Source organism: Cyanistes caeruleus, chromosome 4 (assembly GCF_971803275.1).
Source record: "Cyanistes caeruleus chromosome 4, bCyaCae1.hap1.1, whole genome shotgun sequence".
Taxonomy (NCBI): domain Eukaryota; kingdom Metazoa; phylum Chordata; class Aves; order Passeriformes; family Paridae; genus Cyanistes; species Cyanistes caeruleus.
Genome location: NC_141704.1, coordinates 55,321,955 through 55,344,976, shown reverse-complemented (window position 1 = coordinate 55,344,976; position 23,022 = coordinate 55,321,955). Strand labels below are relative to the sequence as shown.

At 43.3% G+C, this 23,022-nt stretch overlaps 1 protein-coding gene and 1 long non-coding RNA gene across 2 annotated transcripts in view; one reads left to right on the top strand and one right to left on the bottom strand.

The window, feature by feature from the left end:
* TMTC1 (transmembrane O-mannosyltransferase targeting cadherins 1) overlaps window positions 1–23,022 on the top strand; it is a 142,423-nt gene that overhangs the window by 31,318 nt on the left and 88,083 nt on the right. The window contains exons 6-7 of the mRNA XM_086884757.1: window positions 18,756–18,837; window positions 19,796–19,899. Of these exons, the coding sequence (XP_086740883.1) occupies window positions 18,756–18,837; window positions 19,796–19,899 (186 nt within the window). The remainder of the gene's footprint in view (window positions 1–18,755; window positions 18,838–19,795; window positions 19,900–23,022) is intronic.
* On the bottom strand, window positions 18,242–21,413 carry LOC147653650 (uncharacterized). The gene is made up of 2 exons (XR_015285632.1): window positions 21,333–21,413; window positions 18,242–20,040 (listed from the first exon to the last, which is right to left on the bottom strand). It is a non-coding gene; the product is annotated as an uncharacterized LOC147653650 (long non-coding RNA).

Genomic DNA, 23,022 nt, shown 5'->3' with positions numbered 1-23,022 from the left:
CTCAGTACAACCTGTTCTCAGCTCTGCAGGGCTTCTTGTGACCCAAGGGCAGGACCCAGACCTGCTTGGACTTGTTGTGTCTCACACAGCTGGCCTCAGCTCATTGACCCAGCCTGTCCTGATCCCTCTGCAGAGCCTTCCTCCTAGGTCAACACTCCCTCCTAGCTTGGTGTTGTCTGTAAATTGACAGAGGGAGCACTTAATCCCATTGTCCAGATCATTGATAAAGGTATTAAACAGAGCTGGCCCAGACACTGAGCCCTGGGAACACCACCAGTGACCAGTCCCCAGCTGAAGAGAACTCCATTCACCACCAGTCTCTGGGCCTGGCCATCAGCCTGATTTTTACCCCACAAACACCGCACCTGTCCAAACCATAGGCTGCCAGTATCTCCAGAGAAATGCTCTGGGGAGACAGTGTCAAAGGATTTAGCAAAGCCTCTTCCGCTGGATAGCGTTTCAGGGCTCTTGGGGGAGTCCAGATGGTGCTCCCAGGGCCTGCTTTTGAGATGTGGGCTTGCCTGTGCAATCACTTGCAGGGTAATGCTCTCTGCCAGTTAGGAATTGTCTTCTCTTGGGCACCCCAAACACTGAGGTACTTAAGCAGGAAATTATTTTGAATATTTAGGTCCTTGTGTTTAATGCTTTTTTGAGTAGAGCTTAGTGTGACGATCACAGTCTGCTAATCCCTCTAGCAGAGTCCCCCAGTAAGTGGGACACATAATCATGATGATTACTGGGTCATTGCAGCAGAACAGCTGGTGTAGATTGCTGTAGTTCTGTTCCTGTTCAGCACAGACCAGGTTTCCACATCTCCAGTATCCTCATGATAAGGCTGCAAGCTTAGGGAATGGGATGGTTGGCAGTGCAGACCTCACCAGCTCGCCGAACCTGCCCCTTGAGATTCTTCTCACCTTCTCAAACTAAGCTTGGTGAATTTTAGATCATTGGTTTTAAAGGCCTTTCCCAATTGGTTAATGCTAATTTTCTTGGGCTGCTTCTCTGATGGGACTTGCTATGGCTTTAGCAAGAAGGGAGATACACTCTCTGATTCAGTAAAAGGAAAAAAGCCCCAGACCTAACAAAACCAAGACAATCCAGAAGATAATCTGTATTAAGGAAGTCAAACAGTCACTTTTATCAAATGAACATCAGGTGGTAAGGGACTATTTGGCTTATCAGACATAAAACCTCTTATCATGCACAGGCAGTTATGTAATTCCTTTCACAGACTAGCTCAGTGCCGTGTGTGTCCAGTTGGATTGTCTCCAAGGCTCCCCTTTGAAGGCTATTTGTATGACAAGCTTGCCTGGAAAGCTTTCCTTCCCTTGCCTAAAGGCCTCAATAGCCAATTCTTGCCCACTTGATTATTATGTTTGTGCATCTCTTTTATCCTCCTTCCTTTTCCTGCCAGTGTGTTAATGTGTGGGCACGCAGAACTAGAGAGACTGTCGAGGTACAAAACTGAGGTTAAAGTCTGAGGATACAACAGCAAATCTTTATTTCATAAGTGTTTCTGGGGAGGGGGCATGGGATTGCCATTTCTTGTTACTGAATAACATACTTTTACTGGCTTTGTCTAGGCAGGTTTTGTGCAGTGACAATGGATGACACTCTCCAGAGAAGTTGCCTTTGCTTTTTGCCTTGCCAAAGAGAAGTGTATGTTTGCAGTGTTTGTTTTCATTCTTATTTCACTTTGGTCAAGTGCCATGAGAATCTCAGCAGTTTCAGAAACTTAAGCTTTTCATTCTAACTTGCAACCATTTTGAGAAAGCACAGAACAAAAAACATCAGCAACTGCAAATGTGAGGCATGAATAAAATGCCTTCAGGATCCCCTCCAGATATGTTTGAGGTAATTTTATAGGTGAGTGAAACACTAGAGAGAGCCTCCTGCTTCATCTTGGTAACTGGCATGCAGGAAAAATGAAGTTGAACTATTTTGTGCTTACGCCTTGTTGTACACCAGTGCAAAACACATCTAAGTGAGATGAGAACTGAAACTTAAAACTGGACCAAAACGTAAATATCAATACTTTCCCCACATGTTAGTGAAGAAATTGCTGCTTCTTCTTTTCTTCTGGACCCCCAGAGGTTTTAATTCCCATTCTATCAGTCCTTTAGGAGACCCCAGCTCCCTTTCCATAAGTGTGTTAGATAGGCTTCCTTTGCCATGCCGATGGGATGCTGCTCACCTGTTATGTCAGTCTGAAGGATTGTGAAAATGATTTAGCCTGTAACATTTAGAGATAAAATTTAGAGATAACATAATCACAGTTTAAGAAAAGGACCATTGTCTTTCCTTTCCTGCTAGTGTACTTCTGTGTCCCAGAGGGTTGTCTTCCCAGAGAGACATCTGCCTTTCTTCTGTCTTTGCCATGGATTTCTATCCACAATGTCCCATTGAAAGATTGCCTGTTACTGGACAAGAGTGATGTGCTCCTTTTTGGCTGGACAGTCTGAAAGGGATGCTAAATCTCCATGGGAAGGGTGGGCACTTCTTCCATCTCTGTCCCCCTTGGAAGATGTGCAGACACAGTCATCCTCACGCTCAGCCCAGCCCCAGGGCTGACTGACTTTTCTTCAGCCATGAGGTGAAGCTGGGGTCTTTCCTTGGCTGCAGCTGGCCTCCATGGACATGTGAGACAATACAGCAGCTGCTGTTGGATGCTGTTGGATGGGCTGGAGTTCATGTTGTTGCAGGGTGAGAGAAGTCCTCTGTGGGCTGGGTTGTTCTGTCCATCAGCTGCTGAGCATCAGCTTCAGGCGAGTGGTTCTCCAGCTCTGACTAAGAGGCACCCATCACTCAGCAATGGTACCAACTCCTTTTCAGCTAAAGGAAAAAAAAGCCAGAGAGGAAATAACTTGGGAGCTGCATTTGTTAGTGGTCTGAAGTGTTTTTGGATCAGAGGAGACAAAATAAACTTTCTGCATGAGCTTGGATGTGTGGTGCTCAGCTCCCTCACCATGCTCTGACAGCAGAGTGATATGAAGGCATTTGACACCTTTCAGTATTGGCATCAGGGGGAGACTCAGTCGTCTTAACACCTCCTAGCAGTTGGGTAAGTAATTTCCTGAGAGCAGAAGAAGGAATGTTGTCCTTCCCTCTCCCTGGCAGGCTTTGGGAGGTGAATTCCTTTGTTTTGGAAACAAATTTGATCTGAAAACATTCTTTTCTGTAACAAAAATAGACTCCATGGTACAGTCTCTCGACCTGATGTGAAGACTGAGCACTTCTGTTGCAAGGAGGAGCCTTTGGTGTCAGGCAGTAGATGACTTCAAGTTTGGATGCCACACTATCTGCTCTGAGTAACAGCCATGGTGCCAGTTACATATTGAGGTCCAAAGAGCTGAAAATGTACAAGTGTGAGTGGTTACAGATTTCTTGTTCACTCTTCTTGTCTTCTGGTTCAGTAAAATGTAGTATATGGAGCTCTTCATGTTAAGAAACAGAATCCAAGCAGCTCTGCTCCCCACTTTCACCTGCTTTATTCCTCCTTCCTGCCCACGTGGTGTGCTTGCTCTGGGTGGTTCAAGTGGATAGAACCTTTGCTTAGGATGTGTGCCAGCCTCCTGGATAGGGAATCACAGTGTTCCCTGACCTGCTGCCTTCAGGAAAGGGTTGTTCTGCTGAACTCACAGCTTTTCAGGTTGCCTTTTCTGCCTGCAGGAGTGCTGAGCAGTCACCAAGACCTGCTTCTGGGGTTTTCTTTAAGGCAAATAACAATGACAAAAGCAGCAAATTATATTTGATGTGAACGAGCCTCTTTATTTTCCCTTCTGGCCCTGCCATGGTGGTAAGGATGTATCAAGGGCTTTCCTAACCTTAGTTCACTTTGAGGGAATGGTGCTGGTGTATTATAAAGTAATGAGTGTGTAAAATTCGGTAGAAATAAAATTGTCCCTTTAGTTCTACTTCTCTTTTGTCCACAAACTTGTTAAGCAAATGGATGTGTATTTATGGATTAGGTATTATCGTCCCAGAAGACATTAAGAAATTAATACACACAGACCATGTTGCAAATTGCATTTAAATAGCTATTGCGTTATTTTGCCACACTTGAGTGGGAAATCATGCTGCAGAGAGGAATAATGGCTGCGTGATAAATCTCAAAAGAAGTGCAGATGAGGCGTCCTTGTAATGAGAGATGATAATTAGCAACTGCTTTGTTTGGGATGGTGTGGATGGTGTATTTGGATGCAGCAATTGTGTAGGTGTGGTGAAAAAGCAGAGGAGGGCCAGGAGTGAGGAAGCCGACTCTTGAATCACCATTTTCAATCTCAACCAACTTAATGTTGCATAATACGAGCACAGTCTAGCAAACGCACTGCCAGGAGATAAAATGCTGGGTTTTACTCTTCCTCCTGCACGTCTCTGCCCTCCCAGCATCCCCTCTGCTGTTCTCTGCAGCACCCTTTCTCTGAGATGGTTGGTATGTTGCCAAATCTTTTTTGTCCCTTTGTTTTGGTGGGGAAGTTTTCCTTGCTGTGAAATAAAAGATCCTGCCTTACTCCCTTCTTCTTGCTGTGTGAGTTTTAATTAATGTTTTTGCAAAGCATGTTAAGATCCTTGAATAGCAGTGTGGTTTTGGCAGTGGTTCAGGCTCCTAGAGAAAAGTATTTGCCTTGGAGTCTAGGAAAAAAAATAATCAAACAGGTTTTTAGGTTTAGAAAGAGGTAAAAAACCCAAACTCAGTGGGGTAAAAACTCCCTGCTTTTCTTTAGCTCATGCAATCTGAAACTAAAGTCTCATAAAAGCATATATTTTTTAGTAAGTGGAGTCGGGTGTCTTTCTTCCTGAAGGTGGGAGTTATCCCGATTGAAATCTTAGGAACAATGTTCATATTGCACTAGTTTATTTCCAAAACAGTATTTCCTTACGCAGCCTTCCCGTTCTCTAGTCTCATGATAGAAATTAAAAGGAAACTTCAAAATGTGTCAGCTGTTGTCTTAAAAGCCTGAGCACATCCTTTTTTTCAGCAGCTAAAGGAATGGAAACCACAAAACCTTCTGGATTGCTTTCAGTCCACAGTAGGGTAGAGATGCTGAGTGTATCCTATATAAACTATGCCAGATGAGGCTGACTGGGAAAGCCCTTTTTCTCAGTCTCCATTATTAGTGCTTTGAAGCAGGTCTCTGTTTCAGGTTGTTACCACAGTGTTGAGATGTAAATCAGCAGCAGGACAAAACTGGTGAAGAGGTCGCTTCTCAGCGTTGACCCAAACATAAGAAAAGTGTTTTCAGTGCTTGAGGATTTTTTTGGCGTGATTGACTTGCTTACAAAATATACTTATGGAAACCAGTGTAAGGAATGTTAGGAGTCACATCTGTGGTTCCTCTGAAATGGTTGGCTTCATCATGGGAACAGTTCTGCATTTTCCACGCGCTTGCTTTTGAAAGTGTCCACGAAGCAGCTTGAGGACATCTGGGAGGCTGGATAACCAGTGCTTCTGGAAATTGCAGGCAAGCCATTTGGGATGAAAAGCTTGTTAGAAAATGTTTGCTTGCTGGTGAAGGTGTGTTGTACCAAGCACACACGCTAGCTCCTTCTTCTGAGAGCACAGGGAGTTTTGTGTCCTGTGTCCTCCCATTTAATTTCCAGTGGTGATGATGTTGCCATTTTTCCGTGCTAGGCACTGCTGTGGATTGTTTGATTTAATCCATTCTGCCATTCTGGAGGTGAAACCTTAGAAACTTCTGATGGGAAGTACGACCATGGTCTGTAGATTCCTGGAGAGCCTTTGGCTAGGCAGTGTGTGTGGGAGACTGTGGGCTGGACAGCTTGCCTACGTACACAGAGACAGAGGTGACAGTTGCCAAAATTTGTGTCTCAGAGGAGAAGCCCAGCAGTGCAGCTCATGCTGAACTTGGCAGTGATGGAGGGGTGGATGCTCTGGAGGGATTCAGCAGCTGTGAGGCAGCCAGGTGCTCCCCCTCAGACCTGAGGTGTGTGATTCCCAAAGAGCCTGCCCAAGTTCTGCATCTCAGGAACTGTTTGGTCCTGGGTCTTGACTGAAGCAGATGGCTGAGGTGTGATTGCACTGACACAGACAAGCTGCAGGCCATTAAGGCAAGTTTCTCCACCTTGTTTTTCCAGAGCTGCCTCTGCCAAAGCACTGTAAGACAGGCTGGCACTTAGGATTCTGGATAAGCTCTCCTCTGGCCTTCTCATTATTGATTTTAAACATGTGTTACCATATCAACATTATTTGTAGTCATTTTTTTTCCCTGTCAAAAGGTAGCCTGTCTGTGTGCTGGTATTTTGAGATGACAGAAGCTTTTCCTTTTATGAATCTTTTTGACTGACCCACAGAGCAGCAAAGGAAAATGCTTTTTGAGGCTCAGCAACATATTTTTCTATCAAAGCTGGTATCAGTTGCTGTGAACTCAAAGGCAGGTGTGCCAAAAAGGTGAAACTATCTTGCACTCTTGTGCACAAGAAAAACCAGATCCAAAAGATGTTTTTCTCCAGTAGTCACTCTAATTACTTTTGTCAAGCCTGAGCTGCATCTGGACTTGTGTGGGGTTTGGGGAACTGAGTCCACAGGAGATGAGCTCTGTTCCTGATGGAGGGAAAGAGGGTCCCCAGAAGATGACTCAGAGGGTTGGATGGCCCTGCATCCTCCCCATTCACTGCTCATCAAAAAGGGTGCATGGGGGGCTCATTTTCCTTGACTAAAGTCAGCCTTTCTGAGTACCCCCTCTGCTGCCACTGTTCTTGCAGGGGTTTGAAACAGCTTTCACCAGCATTTTAGTGTGTGGCTTGGGGTGCTTTGTCTTGTGAGAGTAGATTGATCTGTCAGCTTCCCACTGAGCGCTGTCCCAGGCAGAGCAGAGAGGGCAGGAGAGGGAGCATCCCCTCCTGGGTGGGGGTGATGATCCTGAGCAGTGGTGTGCTCACAGGAGCATTGTAAATCCTGAAGGCTAGGTTGGTCAGTGCCAGGAATGCTGGCAGGACACTGATGGATAGCACCCGGTGGGATTGTCTCATTCTTCATCAAGTGCTGGCTCTCTACCAAGAGTTGTTCTAAAAAATAATCATAAAGAAGGGGAAAGAAGTTATGGTTCCTGCTGTGAAGTCAGTAAGAGCCAGCTGTTGACAGAAGTGAGAGGGGAATGGGGTCTGTAGGGTTTTGACTTCCTTTACCATAACTTGCTGGATGCTGATATTATTTTTTATCAGATCTGGCCTTGCAGAGTCAGGAAGACAGATCAGCAAGAGAGAAAGAGAAATTGAAATAAATGAGGTGTCTGGCACATTTGATTTTTAAAGCGAGCTGGTGTGCAACTGGGGGATGGTTGGTGGAGGCAAGGGGTGTGATATGGTACAACACAGTCCCTATTCTGCAGATGTTACTGGAGGGGCAGACAACAGGATCCTCATCACTTTTGCATCAGGTCCAGCCCTACAGTTGGCCATCAGCCTCGCTCTGTGCCCAGGGACAGGCAGAGAGGGCAAGGAACCACAGCAGAGGGTGGCCTGCAGACCTTGGAGGAAGGAGGGAACATGAGTGAACTCCTGCTGACTCCCAGCAGGATGAAAATTAATTCATTAGATTCATCCCAATGAAAAAAAAAAAAAGCCCGAACACCTGGCCATCCTAGAAGGCTTTGCTTAAATGACACTGGTTTTTATTAGCTCTAACCATCTGCAAACCCCACTCCCTCCCCAAAATGCAAAACAAGAGCTAGATTCAGTAACAGTCACACTTCTCCCAGGGGTGGAATAGAAAAAGGAAGCTGTTAAGATGTTCCTTGCTCCCACCAGCCTGGGTTGCTGAAAGCTGGTCAATGCAACTCCATGTATTTTTCCTGTGGAGCTTAAGAAAGTGCAGTGTGGGGCTGGCAAAGCTATTTGCAAATCTGGCTTGAAATAACTGAAAAGTTTCAACAAAAACAAACACTTTTTTTCCTCTCCAGGCATTTTAGATATGTTATTGCTTCCCTGCAAAACTGTCTGTATGGCACATATAATAGCTAAGCTTGTGTAATGAAACAGGAAAATGAAACTAAGGATCAGCTCCTGTTCCCTTTGGGGATTTCTGGGAATTGCTGATACTTCCCTCAGAAACAAAAGTTACCTTTTGATATGGGCAGAGTGGGGTCAGTTCAGCACTTTCCTGGGGGTATATGAATTTATACCTGAGTGTTTGCCTGCTGTGGTCAGTGGAGTTCAGGGTGGTCAGGGAGCTCAGTGTTCTTCTCTGGTCCCTCTCTCTATTTTGCTCATTTGTGTATGGTATTCCTTAATCCATATTTGCAAATGGATGCAGTAATCTCCTTTCTCCCTCTGTATTCTTCCTTCTTCCCCCTGTTCCCATCTCTACATTAAATGCTTGAGAATAAATTGGTAACTCTGCTTCATGGGGTACCTACAGCACTCATGGCTGACCTTCAGAAGTTTTCCTTTTTTTTCCTCTTTCAATATGTTTGTAAGGAAGCCAAATCATTTAAACCAGCTGGAAGATCCCTGAACTGCTACAGTTCTGTAATGTTCTATAATCATTTCCCTCCCAGCTTATAAAACTGGCTCTCTGTAGTTTACTGCCAGGCCCTTTCATTGCAGAGTGAAATAATAAAGGTCTCTGAGGACTGTGTGCTTCTTCAACTCTCTGAGAGATCGATCAGATCAATTTGCCTCTGTGTGTTTCGATGTCTCTGTCCTAATTCTTGAGACAGCTGCTCTGGTGTGCTGTCAGGTGGCTGTTTGCAAAGGGAGAGACTCCTGGATCTGCTCTAAAGCAAGATCATTAGAGTTAAAAAACCCTCAGTAACCAAAAAAGAAAAGGGAGCAGGGTTTATTGCTCTGTAATAGGTACTGCTGAGTTGGGCAGAGCTTTTCTTTGTCCCCGAGGTGAGCAGCCCATGGGGCAATGCAGCACGTATGGTTTGGGCAAGAGTTTAAACTCATGCAGATGATTTATAGTGATTTTTCTAATGTGAGTTTTATTAAGTCGCCTGAAGCACAATATGTTCATCAAGGCTTTGCCTTGTTTCACTCCATCCATCTCGTAAAATCTTTTCTTTCTGGCCCTTGTGAAAAGTGCCCTTTTGTGTCTTCCCCATCATAGCCCTGAGCTATCAATTCAAGGAAACTAAACTGAAGCAGACAAAATAGCTTTGCTCAAGTAAAGTGCACTTGGGTGAACTGGTGCTTTCTGGAGGAAGCTTTGACAGGCAGCAGCCACTTAGGTAAACTCCACTCCACTGCTTCTCTGTTCCTCAGAAAACACTGCAGCAGCCTCCTGCCCTGAGACACATTTTGGAAAAGGGCCCTTTTGCTTGAGTTACAGGTAATGCATATATGTGTAACCTGAAAGTTTTTTCCAATGACTTAATAAACAACAGTCTTTATCGACACTTCCCATTTTTAAATTATGTTTTAAAAATCTTACCTTTGTTTTCACTCCCCAGTTCAGCTTCCCATGATTGTTTTTGTCTGGCTTGTAGGTATATTGGATCCTTTACTTGTTTAATTGCATTTTAACCACAGGAGTGTATGTGATTGGCACTTGGAATAAGTCTGTTTCTCTAGGAATGTTTGTGGAATACCAATTCTGATGGCTGCTTTAAGGATGTTACATTTAATCAATAACTCAAATACAGAAATAACAGCAGCTCTCCGTCTTTCTTGGCTGGCAATTTTATCCATGCTGGCTGGTACTTTTCTCTTAGTTATTCAGCAAGAGAAAGCTATGAGAGGATCATGATAGGATCAAACATATGCAGTGCAAACATTAACGGAGAACAAGAAAAGAGAAAGAATCTCTTAGTTTAATGCAAATTCCTGTTTCCTGTGAGTAAATCAAGCAAGAGTCTTTGGACTGTTTTTATTGCAGCTCTGTTACAAGCCTTGAACAGAGTTCCCAGTGTGTTTTCCCTCTTGCCAGGTGGGTGATGTGCTTCTGGCCTGGGTGCCTGGGGCAGAGGCTCTCGGTCAGGTGGGAAGGTGTGGTACCCACTGTCAGCTCCAGCCCCATCCTGCAGCAGGCTGGGGGTGTCTTACACTCTGTGGCAAAACACCCAAGGCAGAAGCTGCTTGTGTTTTTGGCTGAGTGCAGTATTATTCCATAGACTTTCGTGAGAAACTGTGAGGGATCTTTAATGCTTGCCAGGCCTTTACATTTCAGAATTTAAGCTCACTTCTGTGGAAATGCAGACTACAAAATTGTGCTGTTTTCTTGCTACTGCTTGTTTTTTGGAAGTTGCCAATGCAGTTCAAAGTGAATATATCTTAGTGACTTAAAGAAGACTGGAACATATGTGGTTTTATTTTTCTGGCAATAGATGAGACTGAATTGTGGTCAAAATAGGATAAACTATAATTATTTTTTATAATTCTGCCAAGTTTCAGAATTATTTTTTTATTGATGTGCTTTTTGGCTTTTACCATTTACTATCTGTTTAGATGAGATATATAGAATTGCTTTGGAGAGGAAATCCATTTAAAGTAAGCCACTAATCTTTACCGGCTATTGCAGATTTTAATTTTTATTTTTCACAGATGAACCCTATCATAACTGGATCACAAATGTATGCAATGAAAGAACCAGTCCATTTTTAATTTGAAGAATTTAAGGATTTGTAGATGTTTGTACAGAAAAGCAACAGAGATAAAAGTTGTTGGAAGTACCGTGTTTGGTATTTCATGCCAACAGTAATAGCACAGGCACAATTTACTTACAGGGCTGCTGACAAAAGAAGTAATTGACTGCCAATTTTTGAATTGTTTTCTTTCAGATTCTCTGTGTGTTGCAGTATAAATTTGGCATTGAGTTGCATTTGATTGCAAACATCAAAAAGTTTCTCTGAAGGGATATCAGCTCTGAAGAATGTTATTTTGATTCTTCACTATATTGCTAACAGACTCATGTCTTTCATGTTGAAAAAGAACAAGCTATTTTTGAGGATGTCAAAAATAGAAGACTTTTTCCTAAGAGAAAAGAGTGAGGAAGGTTGGAGTTTTTTGCCATTTATTTTGTATTTAGAGATGGCTTTGGCATATTTACGGATTGCTTTATTTAATCTGACAGAAGCAAAGGGACAGGGTAGAGAAAATGTCAGATTAAGAGTTTTCTGGTAAGGAAATACCTTCTTCCTGAGGTATTTAATACTGACATGCAGTAAGCTTTATTTAAAGTAGCTGAAGGATGGGAAAAGTTTTTGGAAAAGGGACCAATCTCCTCATACACACTTTGTTTTACTGTCCTGAAGATTCACAGTCCTCCCCCATCAAAGCAGTGTCATGACTGCTCCTCTTTTCATCCTGACATCTCAAAGTCAAGGATTCAAACTGTGAATACCTGATTTTCTCCCCCTCCTCAATTAGTACAAAATATGGATTTAAATTGCATTTTATAAGTCATTTCAGATTACAAGTAAATTATATAAAAAATTTTAAAAATTCCAAACAAGTAGGTTTTGAAATAAAGCAATACTCTTCAGGCTGCATTTCCCAGATGATCTTCTCCCTGCATTTCTTTGCAAATTGTGCCCATATTTCCTTCTGAAACCAGACTTTTGCTTACCCTTTCTACTTGATTTACCAGAAATACTCACAACTAAAACATTATGTGCCTCTCCAAGTGTTTCCAAAAGGTTTTTTTTGGGGGATGACCCGACCCCAAATGATGACTTATAAAATATAATTCAGTTGAGCAAATATATGTAAGGAAAAAACCCAACAACCCACAGCTGAGCATTTGCCCTGATTGAGAGCAGCTTTGCCTGTAAAAGTTTTCTTTCTTCCCCTCCTTCCTCAAGTCAAGCTCTGTACCAGTAACATGTTTTAAATTCCTTAAAAAGTTGTCTCAGGTTTGGAATTGGGACCAGCTGACTCTTACCTACCCCTATGCTTCTCATCAGTGCCTATCCCATTTTTAGGGATGATGCATGGAGTAGAAAGCAGGAACACCAAAACCAGTGATAGTCTCACAGGCATAGATTTCTGTGCCCTTTCTCTGCATTTTTGTTTGTTTGTTTGTTTGTTTATTGGTTGTTTTTAAAGTCTGCTTATTGGCATCCTTCTCAAAGGCAACAGCAAAAAGTTGGATCCTTAATTCCCTAATTGGACATATATAAGTTAAAGGTACCATGGTTCCTTCTGTAAATTAACAGACTAGCTGGAGCAATGTGTGTTTAGTGACATGAAACCCTTTACAGAGAGCATCAAAGCAAGGCATCAGGCTTCCACATCTTTTATGGCTTGTTCATAAATTTTTACTGGGACACTTGATTCCCAGGGACACCTCAATAATTTACACTCAGGATAACTGAGCCTTGTGCATGAGAGGAGGATAACCTCCTTCTTTCTTCACATAAAAGCTGTCAGGTAAGATAGTTTTTTGTGATTAGGGAGTGTTTTAGATACCGTGCAGACCTTGTGCTCCCTACCTGTGCAAACAGCCCCTTTACCAAGCCTGGGCCTGCAGAGTGAGCGTGGTCCACGGATGTGGTGCTGTGCTTTGGGGTGGCTGTGTTCCAGTGCTGCCACATCTTCCCTGCACAGCCACAAAGGCAGCAGTCAGCCTGTCGGAGTCCTCTGTGGTTTTGGGTTCATCTGCTCCTGCAAGGCTGGTTCAGGGAAAGCACAGCTGCTTTTGCAAGTGGAGCTCTGGGGAAAGCAGGGGTTTTCCTCCTTCCTGTGCTTTGGTCCAGCTCCTCAGTGCTCACTGGGGACACCACTGAATGGAGCTCCAGTGGCAGCAGATTTTTTTGGATACTGCCGCTGGATCTCTGACAGCAGCAGAGGTCTGAATATTGCCTCCTGAATGTTTTCCTGACTCATCTTTTTTCCCCTCCATTTCCTCTTTGTGCCTGCCTTCCTTTCTCCTCCTTTCATCCCGTCTCTTCCTTGTAACACATACTCACATAGCCTCTTCTTCAGACACGTGTTTTCAGCCCTCTGCAGTCCAAGCAAATGGTCTGCAGGCTGGATACAGGCATTGCAGGAGAGAGTCTCCCACCTCAATGGCTCTACAGGAGCAATGCAAGAAGAATCTGATGCTGTTCCCTCTAGATGGTGTTTGGTAGAGCTGGAGACCCTGGGGAATTGCTATAGATCTCTAGTGAGGATTGCAAATAGAGATCTTTTCCCAGTGGCTTGTCACGTGCCCAGAAACAGTCAGTTGTCACTGAAATCAAAACCAGCAGCATCTCTGCAGTCCTCTACTAAACAACAAATCCCTGCTCCAAACTGGAACCACTGAGTTTTCCCAATAAAGTAAAGTTTCGGAACTTTGTCAACATGGTCAAATCTCTCCAATTGCTTTTTCAGGAAAAGCTAAACTGTTTTACCTGATACTTTTGGGGAAGAAAACAGTTTCAGCTTAACATAAACTCCTGGAAGAGAAAATTTTCAGCCTGAATGAACAAAGCCTGTCAAAAGCACAAGCAGCAGTAAATAGGGATTTGTAGCTCAATGTGGGGAGCAGCCAAAGCTGCTATCAGTGCTGCTTATAGTGCAGTTACTTGAAATATGTCTATAGGAGCCCTTCACTGGGCTAGGACAGGGAAAAATGAGCCTATACCTCAGGTGTGTGTGAGGCAGAGGAAATAAAATGGCTGGAATGGATGGAAGCTTTAAACTGCAGCCTTGGTGCTTTGGTTTCCCGAGATCTGGTGGCCATACTTTGATGAGAGCTTATTTTTCCTGTTGGCCCTCCTCCGCTTTGTCTCCTCCTCGCATCGGTGGAATGTCTGGTATGAAGAGAAACTCTTTGTCACGTTCTTGGTGACATCTTTGATCTGTTAAGTGCACTTTGCTGCTTTCCTTTTTTCTCTTTCTATTCCTGATCCCTTACTGTGCCTCTCTCTCCTCCTCTCCAGTTTTCTTCCTCTACTTTCATCCCACACAGAATGAAGTATGTAGTGCCTAAGAGAATAAGGAAAAGCCATGAGTGGGATCACCTTGTCTTCTGTGTATGCCCTGCCCTTGCTTTCCCCAAAAAGCCAATAAACAGCAAGAATTCCAAATACTGTCTCAATTGAAACTGTATGAAAGGATACATGACATTATCAGTGAATATTAATTAAAACAGTTGTGACTTTCATAAAACCTCTCCATGGCTCCCAAGAGTCTGTAAAACTGCTCCTGTTTGTGTGTGTTTGTGCATCTAGGTCTGCGTGGGCAGTGGTAGCTGGGGTTTAAGGCTCTCCAGGGAGATAAGGAGCAAGGATGCCACACACATGCTGTGGGGAAGGTCAAGACTACTCATAAAGAAGAAAGCAGGAGGGCTTTTCTTCTCCCTTGCAAAACCTGCAGCTATGACTGGTATTTTATTTCCCTGAACTGACAAGTACTTTAAGCAAGTTAAATATCCAGACGTGGTAGAATATATTGATTTTTTTTATTTTTCATTTGTTAAATTCAGGTCTTTTTACTCCATGATGGATTTTTATTCTTGTTTTCTCCCTGGGATATTGCATACAAACATTTTCTCTGCAAGGGCTGTCCTCAGGGAGGACTATGGGCTGAGCTAGGTGGAAAAGATACTTGTTCAATATAAGGTACAGCTGTCTGGACACATGATAAGGAAGGCCTCTTTAAGTAGGAAAGGTAAAGTGGTCTCTACAGAGAGAATATGGCTCCTGTAAAACTTGCTCATTCTCAGCAGGGGAGTCTGTCATCCTGATTTAGGATTAGGTGTGCATCTATCAGTGACCTAAAGCTTTGACATGATCTTAAAATAGCCCCTTTTGAGTTTAAAATATTCTTGGTTAGAGGTGTCTCACTGTTATTAATAATTAGGAATAAGAGAACAGCCTTGCTTTTTTTATTCATCCTTACAATATCTTCCTGTAGTATTAGGGGTTTCAAAGTGCTCATCCAAAACCCTGGTGGTTGCTGGGAGCTGGATCTGTTTCCTAAGAAGACTATAAATGAGAGCAATGATCCTCTCAGAGTGAAGTGACCTGGCCAAAACCATCTCTTGATATACCAGCACTTGTTCTGCTGCATACTTGTATTGGTCTTTTAGACATTCCTGATGGAGAGTTCATCATAGATCTTCACTGTTTATTTGCTTCCCTTGAGAAGGCCTTCAAAGAGAGCAAGCTCATGTTTTATGCCAAAGCTGAGTCAGCTGCAGCGTGGGATAAACCTGTTTCCACCAGTGCTCTGCAATAGCTCACAGAGCTATTGTGGCAATGAGCAGCAGCTGAGGAGATGCCCCACATGGTTCTGTAAGCTCGAGGTGCCTCCAGTGCAAGTTAAGAAAGCTGCCTGCTTCTTAGGGAAGCTTGTTTTGGTTAACCCAGAGTCCATTGGTACCAGCAAAGTGTACGTTCCTGCAAACTGCACCATGTTGAATTTTACTGGGCCACCTACCCTTGCTGTCTTCAATTATGAAACCTCGGAGTGCCCTGATGATGTAACTGATTCCAGGATGAGCTGTGATTTTCAGGAAGCTGGGACTGCCAAATATCTGCCTTGGCCTCTGCTCGAACTGCGCCAGAGAAGTCCCTGCATTATTAGGCTTTTCTTGGATTTATTGTTTGTTGTGATTCTGGTTGCTTTGGGAAGTATTCCTGAAAGGCTTTTAAAAGATAGCAAGCAGGCAACTACATGCTGGGTTGCTTTGTGGAAAAGCTGGCATGAAGCAGGAGCACAGCCTCGCCCAAATGGGCTCTTTTTGCACTTGTTTAGTGAACCTGATGATTTGGATTTTCTCCTCTAATTTTAGAATTTTCTTAGGAAGACCCACACCTTAAAACATCCACATACTCTGGAGGTAGCATATTGCTGTGTGGTGCTGCCATCAGCACACTTCCCCTAACTGTATCCCACACCCGCTCCCATGTGGGAGTGAGTGCCTGTGTGTGTCTTGGTATGTTTTTGGCACCACAGTTGTGCTGGTTGGGGTGGAGCAGGTGACAGGGAGTGGTTCCCATGAGCAGAGGGATGTTTGGCAGCCTGGAAAGGTTGGCAAATGCATGGAAATCTGACCTGTAAAAGACTTTTTACAAGACAGCCGTTAAAAGGGGGTATAAAACTGTTTAACTGTTAAAACAGTAATTTCTTTGCTTCTCCTAGCTAAAGACAAAATTTAGAACTTTGGCTGATCTTAAGGTTGTCTGTGCGCAGTTCAGTGTAACCTTAGATATGTTTGCAAGCTGAGATTTTGCGTGGAAAAAGCTGCTGCAATTTTACATGTAAAAAGCTACTGCACTCTTTATATGCTGTGTGTCTCTGACATTTAGCAAACTTGCTCATCCAGGCCCCGTTCACAGTTCATTTGGTTTTAATGCACAAATTGTGTGTTGTCCTTTCACCTGCACCAGATGTGAGATGTTTTAGTAGCTACCTTCCCTGACACAAGTGAGGTGCTCTGGAAAAGCCTGTGGTTCTTCTGAACCTTTGAGGCAATGAGTATGACCTGTCCATTTATGCTGCTCACTCAGGTCGATCTGATGGGTGGAGAGCAGGCTTGCTGAGCATTGAGCCATGTCATTTTTTGTGGTTTCCAGACAGACTTCGGGACAGCAGCTTTCTCAAAATGGAAAAGTTTCCCTTTTTAGTTGAACTCTTCATTACCTGACCATGAGTGGCTTCTCTGGAGGACAGCAAACACAGGGCCTGGAGATGATGGCCACCCCACAAGTTTTGGGTCACTGGTGCGAGGTGATGCTCCTTCTCAAGGATGAAGCTGGCAGACTTCTTGACACTGATAAAAGTGCTTCTCTGTCTTTAACTGAAGCCTTGGAGAAAGAGCTGAACTCTTCTAGTTGATCTTTTCCCAGAATAATTCTACCTAAAGCAAACATTTGTAGTGAAAAATTCCAGCCTAAAGTGTTGCAGAGAGTTAAAAGTAAGAGCGAGTGAAAACAGGTTCTTGAAAAGAGTCAGACGGTGTGATGAATAGATGCCTCTCCTCTCTCCACACATAAAAATGTAAACAAAGTGCTACCAAACACTTCCTGCTGCAAATCACAAGGGGTTGAGTTTCATAAAGGGTTCCAGTAGGGGACAAAAGCCTGGGGTTTGGTCCAAATGCTGTTAAAGTCAGTGAGAGGCTTTCCCTTTGGTTCTGATGGGCTTTGGAGCTGGGCCATGGTGAGCACTTGAAGGCCAACCTGACCTTTCATGGGGAGACAAAGCTGAAAGCTTAGTTTCATCTGCCTTGTACTTGCTGCAGCCTGATTAAAATCAGTGGGAATTCAAGAAACTTTGCACTTTGAGACGTTCAGCCCTTGAAGACTAGTCTGACATTTAAGTCAGGTTTGGTGCTTAAATGTCAACATTTCACAATGAGCAGACTCCAAAGACTGAAAGTTGTCTGTCTTGCTTTATGGTGTGTGGTTTAGTTCCTTAGTTTTTAGGCATGGCACTTAGGGAAAGTTTTCTGAAGAGCAGCTCCTTTGTACAGAGCATCCAGATGTACTTCTTTCATCTTGGTAAATGCTGCCTCTGTTTCTTGCTGGCTTTGCCCTGGTGCTTTTTTTTCTGCAGTGTAATCTTTCCTTCATCTTGCCGTGGTGACCAGGCTTGCAAACTTCCTACTATAGAAAATTTGAACAAAGCCCTAGGTACTAAACACTCTTGGTTGCATTAGCAAGTGCTTCAGTCTTGTTTTTCCAAAGACTTGAAGGGTGGAAGCAGTCAGGTGATAGACTGTCTTAAGGAATTTGGAGAGGAAATAAGGTATGTTTTATATACTCGATGTTCACAGGAGAAACATATGAGAATTTCATGCTTGGAAAGGTAGCTTGCTTGAAGGTGTTGCAATACAACCTGCAGTTTTTGTAAATCATTTAAACAGAGTATCCTGATACTTCTGTATCAGGATATACTATCTGTATGTTATACAGTAGAACCTGCAAATGTTTTCCTTCTGAATTTATTTTGTTTACTTGATATTTATAACTTCTTAAAATAAGTTGTCATTTTTTTTTCAATAGGTTTTTACCTACTATATGCTTAAAATATTCCTGTTGTCTCTTCTGTATTTCTTTTTGTCATAGCTTTATTACAATGATGGAGCATCTGTAAGGTTCAATAGGAATGGAGTTGCCATGAAATTAATGTCATGGATATGGCACTGTTTGTTATACTAAGAAAGTTCCTTAGACTTTGGCAAGTGCTTCTACTCTATATTAAAATAAATGCATAGTTTTGTCTCTAAATACAGTTTCATTTTACTCATTGAGAAACAGGAAGGGTTTTATGAACATTCCTACAACAGTAAGCCACCTGTGTGTTTGTCTATGATAATATTAATTATCATAGCACTTTGTCAGCAGACTTACGATGAAACCTAAACGTGCAGAATACGCTCCCAAAAAATGCTTAGAATCAGTTCTGCTAGATAGTTTTTCTCCTCTAGAGACTGAGCAGAGAGCTGGGAACAAGGAGTCTTTGCATTTTAATCATGGTCTAAAATTGAATTGCTGTTTGTGTGACCTTTTAAAAATATGTCTCCCAGTCCTCTGGGAGTCTGAAGACAGCAATCTCACTGAGACACACCTGGGATTTTTCTGAGGATTAAGGGGTTAATTGAAGATTAAAAAAACCCCAAAAACTAAACCAACAAACATACCAAACCCAGATTTTAATGGCAAAACTGCAGTGTATTATAGTGTGTATTACTTGAACTAGTCTCAATATTTTACTTATGAGGAAAGACCTTTGAAGAGTAGGAGTTATGTCATTATTATTGCATTTAGGGTGGTTAAATCAATGTACACATTTTTCTCCATTTGAAAAATGAGTTAGTGTTCCAAAGTACTTCAACAAACATTTGTTTCCTTATATTTCAGCTACCTGACTGCAAATAACAACCAGAATTTCTTGTACACTGCAAGGCCTTTTTTGAAAAGAGCTGCTTTAGTGATAAGCTATGTAAGTATGAATGGTCTTGGCCATGTATTTCTGTGTATTTGATGACAATGAACAATGCATAGTGGTATCCCAAAAGATTCAGAAAGCTCAGATGGTGGCCCTTAATATGAAGTTAAGTTTGGGAATTAGTCTAGACAACTTCAGCTGGGCAGAAACAAGAATATTAGCGTGTTTTCACTTCAAACCTTTTGATTTATAGGGGTGCCCTTGCAACCATGTAATCATCTGCAGATATTTCCTGCCCTAAATACACAGTACTCTGTGGCACTGGGCTGCCTTGTCAGTGACATGCTGTTAATGCCAATGCAGGGCTCAGTAAAAGTTGTAAGAAAAACTTCTGCTTGATGTTCTCCACGCATGAATGTTGCAGGAAAAAGCAAGCATTTCCGTGGGAATGTTCTGGGTGTGCAGCTCCCTGTGCTGCTCCAGGAGCCAGATCCCCTTGCTTGTCCTTTGACAGGTGGTTACCAGAAAGGTGAAGGAGTGGCAGCTTGCAGAAATTCTTCCAGGAATTAGGATTGTGCAGCATGAGAAGCACCAATGGAGCTTATCCTTACACCTATGCCAGTAAGGATAAATGATAACTTTTAAGACTTCACCCATCATTTTCCCCTCTGCATTTAGGTAGAGGTCAGTAGCAGAATTCTGTAGTCTACACTGCAGCAGAGTGACAGATTTGTCCTTCAGAAAGCTGCCTTTGTGGTGGGCACTGAGATGTGTCAGCTGCTGTCAGTAATGCAGACATGGGAGAGGGGCACACAAAGTCACAGTGTGCTGTCTGTGCTGAGGGTTGGCAGGTTTGTCACCCTGTGCAAGGTGCCAAACTTGAATTTTGCCTAAACTGCTGACCTGACTCGCTTTGCACACACAGCATGGAGAGCTGTCACAACAAAACATTTGTGGGAGGTCCTAGCTCTTTTTAGTAGTGCATTGCTAACTGAGATGTTCTTCTTTGAAGGTGATCCTCGTGTTGTATTTCCGCCTCTGGATAATGGGAGGTTCCATGCCGATGTTCTCAGAGCAGGACAATCCAGCCTCATTCTCACCGTATTTACTGACGAGGTATGATGACAGCAGTCAAACAAAAGTTTTCAAAAGTGTGGTCTTGATGTTACATTTTCCTACACTAAAATGGTTTGTGGATGACAGTGAAAAAAACTTGTTGTCTTGTCTCAGGTTAATTGCTTCTTGGTATTGCTCTGTCTGGAATAGAAAGAAATCAGAACTATTTGAACCCCAGAGGACATTGCAGGTGCTGTAGGGCTGTATTACAGGTGCTTTCTTACTGAAAAATGTGTGCTTCTTTTTATACAAAGCTCCAAGTATATACTTCAGTTGCCTGAGCACAGGACTGGAAAGCCCAGTAACTGAGGCATAATCCAAAATCTTAAAATTGGCTGAGATGTGGGATAGAAGCATTCAGAGTTTTGGCTTCAACTGAAGTTTGTATAAAAAGGGGGTGACCATGACAATTGGTGTAGTATCAGTGACTGAGCAGTGAAGGTGGAGGGGCCATGTGCAGGAGTGTTTGCTCTGTTTAGCTACTGAAAGACACTTGAGAGCCTTCTGGAGGAATTTCCTGTCTCAAATGAAAATGGGAGCAGTCTTCCTGTGTGTCAGTTCTGGCCTTGCTGGCTCCTCATTCCAACAGTGAAATTGCAGCTGAGACACAGGTTGAGATCAAGCAATCCTTATTCAACATCTGCTGCAGAATTGGATTTGGTTTCATTTGGGGAACCTTTATGATAACGTGGCAACAGCTCCTATTACCATCAAGGCTAAAAGTGCTTCCAGGAAGCACATTATCTTGTTTGGAAAGCTCTGACTTTTTTTCTGGTGTTTGTTTCTAGTGGAGTTATTGATACCAGGCTCGGTGCAGCACAGCATGAATGATTTGCTGCTGTCCCTTTTTGATGTGTTTATGCTGAGATGGGGGTCACCAAGTCACAAATGATCCTGGCCTAATTTCAGTTGCCTCTTCTGTGCTGCACATGTTCTTTGCATGTTTGTCTCTTTTCCTCTTGTAATGACAGTGGAGGGTGTTCTAAACCCAAAAGCTAAGTCATTCTCAGGGTATGAAGCAGTGGCTATTTTTACCACTGGCACTGCAGATTTTATTAACAGACTTAGGAAAAACAAGTCAGAGTGCTGCTGGCTGAGGTCCTCCCTTGGCCCCAGCAGCAGCCCCGGCTCCACCTGCAGTCCAGCAACACCTACCTACTCCAAATCTAATTAAGGAAATCCATTCCAGTAAAAAGCAGTATTACTGTCCAGAAGGGATTCTAAAACCCTTTAATTATCCCAATTCTTCCACTTCTACTGAGCTTGATCTTAACCCTCATTTTAGCAATTTACCCAGGAGGCTTTATCTTCCATTCAGGAAACCCATCCCTTCAGCAGCAGGGCTCAGTGTCAGTCCTGAGACCCAGTGACTGCCTCTGAACTGACAGCCCATGATGCACCCTCTGACCACAGCCCTCATCTTGGCAACAAACCTTTTCCTTCCTGCTCTGTCAGACTCAAGCCACAGCTCTCACCTGAGACTTTATCTTGCTGTGGTCAGAGCTGAAGCTGCTGCTGCTGAACTGGCATTGTGCCAGTCATCCCAAGGGCAGGGCTGGGATGTCAGGTGGAGCTAGCAAGGTTCAGGTGGCATAGGTGTGGTTCCCAGGAAGGTCGAGGGAAGTGGTTCTGCCCCTCTGCTGTTGTGAGACCCTTCCTGGCACACTGCATCCAGCTCTGGAGTCCTTAGCACAGGGAATACATGGACCTGTTGGAGTGAGCCCACAGGAGGGCCACAGGAGCCTTTGTGTTTAGGGTCCAACTTCAGGGAAGCTCCTAAGCAGTCTGTGTTCCTCAGCTGTGGACAGCTACAGTGGCAGCAGCATGTGAAGAGCCGGTGTAGGAAGCTTTTACCAAGGTTTTGAAGGCAGTAAATTAGGATTCAGCACTGAAGCCAAGATGGTAACTGCAAGATGGGTTGAGTTGGGAAGAAGGCAGTAGAAGAGCTAAGTTTGGTGTGGAGACCAGAAACTAAAAGAAAGATTTTTGGGCAGTGCTCCTGAAGTGATTAGTGACATTGTTACTGTAGCTGAAGCAGTGGGCAAGTTGTTTTGTAGCTCTGATGATCATTTAGGTCGCAAGTGGGAGTTTTCTGTTTTCAAGGAGTTGTCTTTATTTGAGCTGGAAATGTGGTTTTTGTGCATGTCTCGCCAGGGTAAATGTTATGGTTTTCAACAGAGTTGAAAATTATTCTAAGGCTTGGCCAGCTCTGTGGGACTAGAAGGAAGGCTGATATCAGTGGAATAGAAAAGAAAAACAGTAGTTTGGAAATGTGTGGCAGTCCTTGTGAAATACACGAAATTAGATGTGGAGCTGGGGTCTTGGCTGGCACAGGATGAACCCAACAGAGAGCACTGTAACTTTTTCAGGGTTTACTGGGGCCAGCATCAGGGGAAGGTGTAAATTAGGGGGTTGAAAAAGCAGTGACTTGTGAGGTCAGAATTTGTGATCCCTTAGAGCTGATACAGCGTACATTACAGGACTGGGATTGTGAGAGGTCTGTGCACCCACGATTGTGTGGAGGAGGGGGGCATGTGGAATTTAGGGTGTATGAAATGAATCTCAGAGAAGACAGGTTCCAAGCAAGCCAAGGAAGTGTCTTGCAACAAGTGGCTGAGCTGGGGAGCTTCTTCCTGCAGGATACCAGGAGTGTGCTGAACGTTTTTGCAGACTCAAAGAGAAATTTGCCCAGTTGAAATAAGAAATCGAGGCTACTAAACATGCAGAAACCACATCCAACTCACAAACTCCAACTTATCCAGCTCCCCAGCTAGGAACTGGGGGAAAATTATCATTTTATATGCTTTACTTGGCACTGACTTTTGGTCAGTGCTGCACAGACCTTTGATGTGGCTCAGTTTGGCCTTAGAAAATGACTGTGTTCTGTGTAAGTTGTCTCCAATCTTGGACAGCACAAATGTATAAATTAAAATAGACAGATAATGATTAAAATGATTAAAAACAGATAATGATTTATTTAACAATTGAAGGGCATAATATGCTGAAATAATGGCAGTTTTTCAATCTTTAGAAACAGTCAGCTGTTCAGCAATCTCCCTAAATTACTTTTGTTAAAATTACAAGTGATATTCCCGAATACCTCAAAGCTTAGTGACATAAATG